An 11,580-nucleotide genomic window follows, 5' to 3' on the forward strand; every position below is an offset into this window, starting at 1 on the left:
CCGTTCTGACGTAATTTTTTGCAGTGATGATTCATTATAATTTTATGAATTATGACAAAATTCGACCACGCGTCGATCAGACAAACTGTCATTTGGTCATAAACTCATCGGAATTCACATTTAGCAATTAAGCTTTCCGTCGCTTCAGTTCAAACTAAGCCACACCGCAGGCAACACGCTGCGTGGGCATGCACAATTTCATGTAGCAAACATTTCGAAAAACGCTGGAAACCAATACCGGAGTCTACAAACTAGTGGTCTGGAATGAACCGGTTGACACGATAAACGACACAATACCCTACACAGTCCGAGTAACCTTCAGATTGTAGATCGGATAACGTTCCGAAAATGTCTGGAATCGAAAGGCAGGTAGTTCAAAACAACTAGCTAGGCTGGGTTGTGAATATGAGAGTCCAAACAACAGAGGGAGACACATCAATCGGGAGTACTGTGTAGAAACGAATATTTGAAGTTCAGGCAGCACGACCATTGGATTTTTAAAGGCCTACCGTCAAGAAATAAACATTACACCAACAAACACAGTTTATAATACCGGGTTTATAATACCAAGGTCGCTTACATTGAACGCTTGTCAAACGACAGTATGAGATTTAAGATACCCTGGAATGCAGCTCACAAAACTGTTCCCAAAGTGGTAAGAGGCGAAGAATTTATTTATTGGTTTACGACACGTCAAAAGTTTTGAGATTGTAAAATAGTGTCTTTCAAAAGAGGCCGAATATCTAGTGTGGCACAGACAACGGATAAAAGACAATCAATATCATGCGAAATTTTCCAGCCTGGAAATTCTGCATCTCAAGGCTCATTGCGTTCCGGAACTCGCAGTCCTCATCAGTCGTGAATTTGCGCGGGGAACTGCACACATGCGATATCACTCCCACTGTCATCTCGCAGCTCCCAACGAATATCTAGTCGAATCTAGAGGAAGCGTAAAAAATAAGTCCGGAGAATAAACAGTCTGGCATACTATTGCTTTGATAAGAACTTCATGGAAAAAAGGAGTTAGATGTAGCTGAGTAGGTAATAGGCAAAATTACTGACTGGGAGGTTCGTGGTTCGAAACCAACTTCCGCATCTCGACTGCCGCTCTTTAGGAATGCGCAACCTGGCAGTATTTCAACCCTTGTGCTTTCTTCAGGTGGCACGGCAGCTTTGCGCCGAACGGATGCTGCAGCTGGACTGCTTTCTATCATTATTATTACCACTAATTCATGAGGAAACTATCAAAACTATCATAAGACAAACAGTTCATCTGGAAAGTGTTTACCACATGGTATAAGGATAGAGATGACAAAAACCAACTTACAGGTGGGTAGGATGAGCGAACCAACAGCGAAAACGTGTACATGTAAGACTGGTTCGGCTGGATCGGACAAGATGGCGTGAGAAAGTCACAAATGTGCGAGTTATCCAAAGAGAAGGGTACTGGGACATGAGCGATCACTCCGTGAACAGCAACGGACCCTGCCTTAACAAACACGTCTAAAAAGAAAAGTAATAAAAATAGTACCTACAATCCTTGTCGAATGAATGCGACATTGTATTGTGCCAAATAACAGAAGTGTTTTGTAAGCCATCCTTCAAACACTGGCTCATCCGACACCCAGATATAACGTGAGAAACTAGGCGACTGCTTGAATATGTCAGCGGCCACCTCCTGAACCGCCAGTCTGATAAGTCCGCTAGGCCACATAATCAACTAGAAGTTGAGTATGACACACCCAAAATGCCAACCAATGTGAACGAATATTGGTAAATCGGATACTCCAGTTGTTTTTTTATCAGGCGGCGGATGATCTGTTTGTTGAGTTTGGAATTTTAGGTACAACCTTTTCGTCACTATTTTAAGAGACATTACGAGTTGGAGGCGACAGAAAACAACCCCTGGTTTTGTACGTCCGAGAGAACCTCGGATCGTAATGGATCTACCTGTGATTCTCAGCTCAACTGACTTGTTCATGGTATAATTGACGAAGATGGTCACTCGTTCGAACCTTTTGTTTATTCGGACCCTAGGTACTGATGGTGATCAGCCACGCAAGACAAGCAATGAAGCCAAGAGGTGCTCATAAGATTTTCCAATAAAATCATCTCACACACTCATGGTGGAGCTCCGGCACATTGCTTGGAAAGTCGCACTGAAGTCACACCGAGGTCAGATTCATAAAATAATACTTTGTTCAGACCTCTGTAACGATTATATTCCAGTCACACGAGAACCCCAGACCAATCCTCTAAATTCCGCTCAAAATCCTGTCTGGGTATTATCGGAGAGGGATTGGATTCCTATAGATTAGTTTGATGCATCCGAATGGTATCCTAAAACAGTAGTGAATGAAGGAGTCGGATCGTGGTCTATCAACCATCACGACTCTAGCGGAGTGAGCTTGCACGACTTGTACGATGGTGTAGACCCGCTGTAAGAAAAGAGGGTTGCCCGAAGGCCTAATGGCTTGTGTGGTAACAAAGAGCAGCGCTATTGCGGCTCTGGTTCACAAATCCCCAAATTGCGCTGTAGATGACAAAGAGGATTACATCAGTTCGTAACTTCGTCGCATCATCGACAGTATTATCATCATGATGATCATCATAAAAAGCAACGTCACTTTTGACCCCGATAGTTCACTACAATAAAATCCAGGAAGACTCACGATCTGGACGGTGACAATAAGTGGAGAGTGGTCAGTTGAGTTTATAACCTACAGGTAAAGGCACATAGACCTGCCTATACCACCTCATTCAGACAACCTGGATGGAAATTGAGGGTTCAGAAGCACGTAAGCGCCACATACCACAAAATCTATAGCTAATCAAAGTAATGGTTTCACGGGAACACGGGGCACCACAACAACATCCAAAATACCATTCACATTCCATTCGGTCTGACACGGTGAGCCTTTCCGCAAGGATCATACAGAACCCATCTAGAGGCGCACTGATGATATCTCCTCGAATGGTAAGGAAACACCTGCAAGTCGATTGCCAAGCTCAGCAACCAGACAAATGGCCACCTGATTAGCTAAAAACAGTGTTCTTTACCGTGTTAACAATGACTTGGTATTTGTAGAACACGGCAGAGTCACTGAAGTTAACTAAGATACCCGCTCCGCAACTGATTACTCGCTTTGCAGCAGGAGTCCGCTGATGGTTTACAAAACTAGCGAAGGATATCAGACGTTAAGGTCAGAAAACTGCAGATGTCGCCGAATCCCCACCTGCAGCTACCATGCCCCGCAAACACTCGGCAACAGGCATCACAGCCTGTTACAGGCAACCCTTAAGACTCAACGATAATTATGTATTTCGGCCAATCCACATTAGGCCTGTGATGTGCGTGCGCTAATCTATAAGAGGCGTTCTTATCATGGATGACAAGACTACTGACCCATCTTAGACTCCCCATAACCCTCACTGCTTCTCCTTGAATCCCTACGGCAGTGAAGCATCAGTGCCAACACTGATGTTGCTGCCTTTGATGATGATGATCTTGAATCCCTGGGGGCGTGTTCAGAGACCGCAAAGCTTGGATTATGACAGTATCCTATGAGCGACAATCACAAGAGAGTAGTACCCAGTGCACCTCTTTGGAGATAAGGCTAATGTCGACTGCGTACTCCCGAATAACGTGTTTCTCACCGGCGATGATCTGATCACTGGAGTTAGCCTCCATAGCGAAAATGAACAGCGAGTGAGGTAGAGGACATCATTTTTAGGATCATCGTATACTCTGACGATCCGCTAACAGTATGTTTACGAACTACTCAGCAAGCTTGGCTTTCGACAGAATCTATGTACACAAAAGTGTGGAACATTTACACACACAGTGTGGATGTGGAGATACGATTGATGCAGCGGCCTTCAGCCTGATGCTTAAGAATAAAAGCCTTAGCTGTCACCGAAAGATGACGGTGAACCGATGAGTTTAAGTCTTATTACGAAAACGGACACACTGACAACTCATTGATTCATACATTACCACTCGAGTTTCGTTCTTCTCCCATAGACGGACGATTAATCAGGCGCTGACTGAAGAATCCACCTTCATCCCTGATCGAAACGGGTGGAAGTTTGCTGGTACCAGAACATTTTGATACTTAAATGAAGGGAGGAATGATGGCCAAAGGGATGCTAAGCAGTCGGTTAAAAACCAAATAGCTCCAAACCTGCGCCATCATGAGTAGTGTTCGATCTGAAAGAGCAGTAAAAGTGGTGGCAAGAATGTGCTGCAAAGGTAGCCAGATTACTGTTAATATTTCAAGCGATCCGGAGCTAAATCTCACTAAACAAAACGAGTTACGCTCCATACAGCCAGCTCGGGTAAGACCGCGGATTTGCTTCAATCGAAGGTCAAGAAACAGAAAAGTCTTCTTAAACTATAGGCAACTCATAGCTTCAGTACTTCAACCCACGTCGCATGCTCGAGTAGGTGAGTAAACCAGCATTTGTATGTCTACTGATTTGGACTATGTATGTAGCTTTCAGCAGTTGACTTTGTCTTGCATAAGAATAAACAAAGTGAACGGAGTCAACTCGGAAGAATGGTCAAGATGGATGTGATAAAGTGCGTAGGTGCTAATGAACTCACTTGATTGAAAGCCCAACTTAATCGTAGAATTTTTGCCTCTGTGAAGAGTACATGAAGTGCCTTCGCATGGGACAACCTCCAATGAATTCACCTTTCCCGTCTTCGAGCCTGCAAACGTAGGGTAGAAGCAAACACGCGCTAATCAGGCACAGTAGGAACCAGTCAACTTGACCACATGAAACCACGGGGAATCACTGGGCAAAAACTTGAAAACCCGTCGGCCTGTAGAAAGCTGCTGGGCTGGCTGAAGTTGTATAAACATCAATCTTTTCGAACGCACTTCCTACCAACTTGATATTATTATTTAGGTTAAACCAGAGGAAATAAAAATTTACCGGCTCAAACTGGCTCAGGTTAGAGTCCAAAACAGTGTATGCCTTATATGGTATTGGGATTTGGACTCAGGTTGTCTGACATTTGAGATGAGAGCGGTAGTACCTCCTCATAAACGCTTATTATCATCTGGGAACAAACCTAAATGTTTGCAAATGGACGACTGATGTTTCGCCCGACGTCGCAAAGAGGATGAGTTACTTCCCGATCCCCAACCTGAGGAAAATCTCAAGCAGTATTATGGACTGCAAGGTAATTTTCACAATATAGGGGTGATGAGAGAGTGGTCTCCCTTGTCCACATCATTGAATCTCTTCTGGACAATGATCGCTATTCTTGACTCTTTCTAGATGTTCCCTACTGCATACAAACTTCCGTTACTCATATCCTGCCGAGTAATCGTTACCATCGACAGAAATAAATCCATACACCCATGAGTGGAAAGAGGGGGGAAGTGTGAGGAAAAGCAGCTTTATTTTCATATGAAAAACGGCCAAGAAGGGGGCGCTTACACTTTAAAACAGCGACGAGATGAAAGCACCTGAGGTGAGATGCCATTAGTGAGTTGTCACAACATCCTTCGCTGTTGCATGTGACGTAATTCACCATCTACCCTGACAAAATCCCGGTTGATATTCTCGGATTTCCACCTCACGGACAGAGGTTGAGCTTCGCAATATTATTGAGGTCAGTAAGCAGGTTGGGACAGGTGCAAGTCTTACACCACTTTTGTTGAAACAGTCGGTTCGTACACAGCGGTGAACTATCCGATTTAGCTCTAACAAGTTCTTGCGCCCACATGTCAAAACAAACTGGTGAAGATAGGACAAAAAGACTCATCTCCATCCTCAAGTAAAGCTGTTGAATATCATCTGGCCCGGCAGAATAATGGCTTTTCAGGGCAGGAAAGTATAATAGTATCTAATACACTGAAGTTGAATCTGAGTACAGCTGTAACAACTTTCGGTGCCTAGCTGCCATGCCACCTAAATGAAGCACGAGGGCTGAGATACTGCCAAGTTGCCCAATCCTAGACAGGTGCAGTCGAGGTGCCGGGGTTAGGTTCGAACCCAAGAGCTTCCGGTCAGTACGGCCGCGCCGTATTCACTGAGCTATCTCGAGTGAACGACTTAGGTATGGAAGTCGACGGCTAAACAAAATGCTATAGAAACTATTCAGCTTGATATTATCTTAATATTATCTGTGATTTGCCGACTAATCGCGGTGTCCTGAGTCCGGTTTTGTGGATCGCCCAGGACAGCTTCAGTACATTTCCCGCTGCACTGCATTTTTTTGGCTTTCCGGTTTCACCACATAACCTATCCGCATACATGCTTTACCTCATTTGACGTTTAGCAACCCGTGTAACAGAAGTATGCTGCGGTAGCCGAAGGGATACAGCGTCTTGTTTCAAGAACTGTATCCAGCGCTTAGTATTCGCATACTCGGAAGCCCCAAAAGCCATTTTCGGTATCAAGTTCAGCTGCTATGCCCTCCCAGTTACGGTTCATTTCTTCCGCAGAAGCCGACTGTAAACCAACACATGGCAGGCATAGATATGTTTTCTTAATTCGTGGCTCAGAAATTTTCACGACTGCTAAGTTCGAAGTATGCTTATCCGGGAAATTTGGTGAGAGCCTACGGCGTATGCTGGCACAACCGCAACCAGCATACGTACTGCAGAGCGGTTAGCAGCCGAAGATTCAGACTGACTACCCGCAGACAATGCCTATATGATCGATTCGGCTCCACGATTGCTCATTTATAGCGGGATGCCAGGGAACACATCGGCATCAACTTCGCCCTAACCGAGCACCACTGAGGAACCGCTGGTGATGAAACTTAAGTCGAAAAAGAAGTTCACCACTGTCGTTACGTGTTGCACTCAAGCTAAGCGTGCCACCATTTAGCGCTTCAGATGAACCGAGGATGCCCACTTAGACACTGGAACCTCCAGTGCTTGTATCTGAACTCTGTGGTGGATAAGAGGGCGATTATTTCTCAATGCAGTATGTATCTTTTACTAGGACAAAAATGCCACTGATTGGTGTTTCAGCACAGACGATAAACAGAGGGCGGTTATTTCCTTGACCTAGCATACTGCTTATAAAAGTGCTGAGAATTCCTCGATGGGAAACTACCGATTTCGCCATTCTTGGGACTCATTGGGTGATAGGTGTAGGCCCCAAGCCTCCATGAATCTAATATTATACTTGAACAGTAAATAGTAAATAAGTGCATATCACCGAAGAGCGGCTTTTATTTCGGCCGCTAAGAATGTCTATGGCACAGAGGTAGTTGTTTACGGGCATCTAGTCAGGCAACGAAGCCTCGGCTCGGGAGCTGAGAGCTATGGGAGCGAAACCAACAGCAGTAATCGAAGAATCAGCTAAATTTCTCATTTGACTGAACGAAGACGGCAGTTTCTGTAGCGTCAATCTTGTATTCAGGCTCCAGACATGTCAAAAACGTCTATCGATAAGGTATTGAGAGTATGTTAGCCAGCCTACATAAGAATATCACCGATGTAGTCTGTAATGAGGATGAGAGTACGAGGCCGTGGAAAACGGAGTGACCGCTGAAAGAGAAGCAAGAGACACGAGCGATGGCGTGCAATCAGCTACTTTCCTGGCTGCCTGACCGACATGTATGCACCCAAGGTCTACGGAAGAGTGGTTGATAAGTGGGTCGTCATAATAGAATGGAAGATATTGAAGAACGACGGGAAGCTCCAGCAGTCATGTGTTATCGACAATGCAGTGCTATGTGCAGCAAATTACACGACCGGCTGATGTCAGCACCCGACGGCCGATACGGCATGAAGGTACTTTTAGGTGCGTATTTCACGGTTGTATATGGGCTGAGGAATTGTCAAAAGCCCAAACTTAGAAGCGAGGCGGATCATGGCCCTCATACGAAGCTTTCCCCTCGGAAACCTAAACTCAAGGCAGTGGCGATTGTTATAAGATCATCTCAGTAGTCTAACTTTCGAATCTTGAAGGCCTGGAAGCCGTTTTACAGACCCTTGTCAACTAACAAACCCAGTAAGACACTCTGTGAGGTGGGAAAACCGTCGCATCACGACAACATCCAACCTCTCTGTGAATGACTATGTGCTCTAAATTATCACTAGGTTAGCTGGCAGGACAACACTACTCTCGGCCAGTGCGTGAAATTGGAACAATGCTCTTCGTTCTCCATAAGATGGTCTTTAGGCCGGTGGATTTTAAGCCGTTCACGCAATATGATGCCCCAAGTACACTAACGACGAACTATTTCCAACCCGAACTTGACTCATTTGAAACATCCTCGTGTGATCCACTATGTGATATTTCCCAAATCTATACGCCTCCGTGTGTTGAAATACCTTACAGATGTCGCCGTTATTTCTGTTCGTGTGGAAAATCCTGCAAAGCATCCCGTCAACTATATATGTTTTCCAGATATCTACGGATTAGTTCATTTCTAATCACAATCTTGTATTCCCAGAGCGGTGAACACTTGTATTTTACACAAGATGTCAGTAAGCCACACTAGCTCCGGCTGCCATATTTTTGTTACCGACAATGAGGAGAATAACGGAACAACAAAAGTAAGATGGGAGTGATTACCTAGAAAGTTCTTTGACGTTAAACTATTCTAGTTGGCGGATACAACGTTAGTGTGAGAGCCATGCACGTGGGCTCTGGTAGAGGCTGTGTGAAATGGCCATGTGTGTCAGGTTCATTAATCATTGTTGTGTCGCATTACAGGGCCTAATTCCGGGAGATGACTACAGATACCAGCTCGCGTAAGGTGTGAGGTTATAAACTGAAGGCAAGTGGATGATTTCCCTGCGACAGGTTGTTGGACAAAGAGGACCGTTCGAGGCAGACGGTCCTCCGACATAAGAAGTGTGTGACCTAACCAGCGTAACTAGAGAAGTGTAGCCAACAGAAAACCATCTGACCTACCTTCGCATTACTAATCCAGTACTCCTATCAAGTGTCCGCGTGCCTCTGAGGATACCAATAGGCAAACACAGACCGTTACGCATCAACCATGTCACGAGATATACGGTGGAACAGATGACACTGTAGCAGTGTATATTCTAATCAAGCGCGGCCAAACCGATATCATATCGGAGTCGTAAAATGTCTGTAGTTGGCAAACATTTTCATGGTCTTCCCGAGTGGGGAAATGACTTCCTCGCCGAGGTGCTCAGACATGCTCTCTAACCATACCAACATTTCAAAACGACTCGGAAAAACTGATTTCAACAAGTAATGTAATGTCGATAATCGAACATAGGAATAGGTTTGTTTGTTTTTTGAAATTAATGGAGGGATATGTCACTCTGGTTATCACCCGCACGAACACGAATGATTATTGGTGAGTTCTGTAAGGACTTTTATATTAACCACAAGTAGAAGAATTCAAATGGTTTCAACCATTGGTGATCAGTCGGTCCATATGGGTTCATATACCAAGCAAAAATAGAACAATTCTAAAATCCAAAGAAACGACTCTGTCACGCTGAATTCAAATCGCACATCACTTATCCGAAACAGCCTCAATGTAGAAACTTCGAAACTGCGACCAAGCGGACTATCAGCCCGTGTGACAGATAAACAAACTATCATGAAATTGTGGTCGATGAGTTGCAGTGCAAACCGGTGTAAAGATAAGCACAAATTAATGTGCTCCGAATCAAGTGTACGAGGTCAACGCTCTTGAAGATAACGGAGATTCTGCACACCACACACTGTCGTAACTATAAGCAGTTTTTATTCGAATCAACAGTCAATGAGCATGCGAATCACTGAGTGACTGTCGAGTCCCAGTCGCGCTGCTTGTCAGACCATCCCGTCAAATTACGCCCAAAAGTGTCACACAGTTGCCTCATCCTTTTGACAACTCCAGGAAATCGAAGTGAGGTGCGAACTCAAATCCTTCTGAATAGTATTTGAACAGGTTGTTGGGCTACATGTGGTCGAATGACGACGCAGCCCATACGTACTTCTATAGAATGTGGTACTACAGTCTGTAGAGTGCAGTTGCGCTGGTGACTAACTCGATCGTATATTGGTTTATTGTTTAGTACTCACAATGGAAAGAAGCGCGTCCATCTAGGAAACTCAAAATATTTACAGTTTATAGGTGTGCCCACAGGTTGTGAGATGGGAAAATCGCCTTGGCCTCAATTCGATGTCATCCTGTGAGAAATTTTAACCCTTTAAAACTTCGAGGGACATTTTGCAATCTTGGTTGGGAAGCTCCAACATAAGTTACTGACTTATCTTCAACTGACTTTCAGGCGATACTTGTACTAACATATCGAACAGATGAAAGTGAAAATAATCCCAGGAAACCAAGATCTTCGTGTTGCGAGAAGTTGCTGTCGATTGACTGCAACCATTTTCGTCCACTCCAGTAGCATACTCGATACGTTAACGCATTACCAGGATATAAAAGCGTATTAGTAACGATACCCTTTCATCAGATAAACTTCAGAGTAGGACAAATACACTCAATAACCACGGAAAAGGTACTGCAGCAAAGTTCGAGGTAGGACCTGGCGGTAGGGTCATCGTCAGTGAAAAGCTGAGGCTATGCTGTAGGAGAATTCGAGGTGGCCAGATCAAACGAAATCGAGGTATCGTTTCAGAAGAGCTTAGTAAACAATCGGTAGTTTTTATTTGGGTAATGTTTCGCTTTTGACACAAAAGCTTCATCAGGCCAAGTGAACAGGTCACCAAATCGGCCAGTTTGTAAGACAGATGGGGAACCAATCAGTAAGTCCTCTCCAAACTAGATCAGTGTTGAGTGTCAATTAACGACTCTTGTTGGCTAGAGTGGGTGCTAAAATCTTGAATTGATGGTTTGGAGGGGTTTCAAATTAGTTCCGATCGCTTTTCATTCCTTAATCTTCCACTTCAGGGACGTCGGAGGTCATTCGAATAATTCTAAACACAGTTAACATAAGAGTAGCTTTAAAAGGGGGAACACTGCGCTCTGCACTGGTGCAATTGAAGGATCGCCTCCCGGCAAACAGAACCAAGGACTGTGTCTACAAAATTAAGTGTAATGACTGCACCAAGGTCTATATAGGACAGACGGCCAGGGAACTACACATCAGAGTCGGAGAACACAGTAGAAAAATAAACAGGCTGCCGAGAAACGCAGATGAATATCAGGCGTTACTGAAAGACTCGGCAATTGCGGAACACACACTGGACACGAGACACAAAATACACTTAGAAAATGTTGAGGTTTTGAGGCAAGGACTACGGTCCACGTCATAAAGACTGGTAACCGACGCGGTAGAAATCGCCAAGCATCCCAGCAATAACAGAATAGAAGGCGTGGAACTGGTAAGCGTGTGGAGGACGGTCTTGGGTCAATCGAGCTAACACGTGTTGGTGTGCGATTATCAGAGGAAAGGGTAGTCATCATCTGGATTCCACTTAACCTTAAGAACCTCTCCTCTCTGCAACTAAATTGTCGCAATATTCACTTGCCCACGAAGATTAAGGAAAATCTACCAGTGGCACCCGAGGTGAATCAAGTGAAGCACCCTGAAGTGGAAGATTAAGGAATGAAAAGCGATCGGAACTAATTTGAAACCCCTCCAAACCATCAATTCAAGATTTTAGCACCCA

General features: G+C 44.5%; 1 protein-coding gene across 1 annotated transcript; it reads right to left on the reverse strand.

Annotated features, from left to right (window-relative positions):
* Positions 1-852: 852 nt before the first annotated feature.
* Positions 853-10,337, reverse strand: T265_02301 (hypothetical protein; the record flags this gene model as incomplete). The annotated part of the gene is made up of 5 exons (XM_009166505.1): positions 853-939; positions 1,059-1,195; positions 1,324-1,503; positions 4,607-4,714; positions 10,253-10,337. 5 exons carry the CDS (start codon positions 10,335-10,337, stop codon positions 853-855), a joined length of 597 nt encoding a protein of 198 aa, XP_009164769.1.
* Positions 10,338-11,580: the final 1,243 nt, after the last annotated feature.

The sequence above is a fragment of the Opisthorchis viverrini genome (assembly GCF_000715545.1).
Source record: "Opisthorchis viverrini unplaced genomic scaffold opera_v5_26, whole genome shotgun sequence".
NCBI lineage: Eukaryota > Metazoa > Platyhelminthes > Trematoda > Opisthorchiida > Opisthorchiidae > Opisthorchis > Opisthorchis viverrini.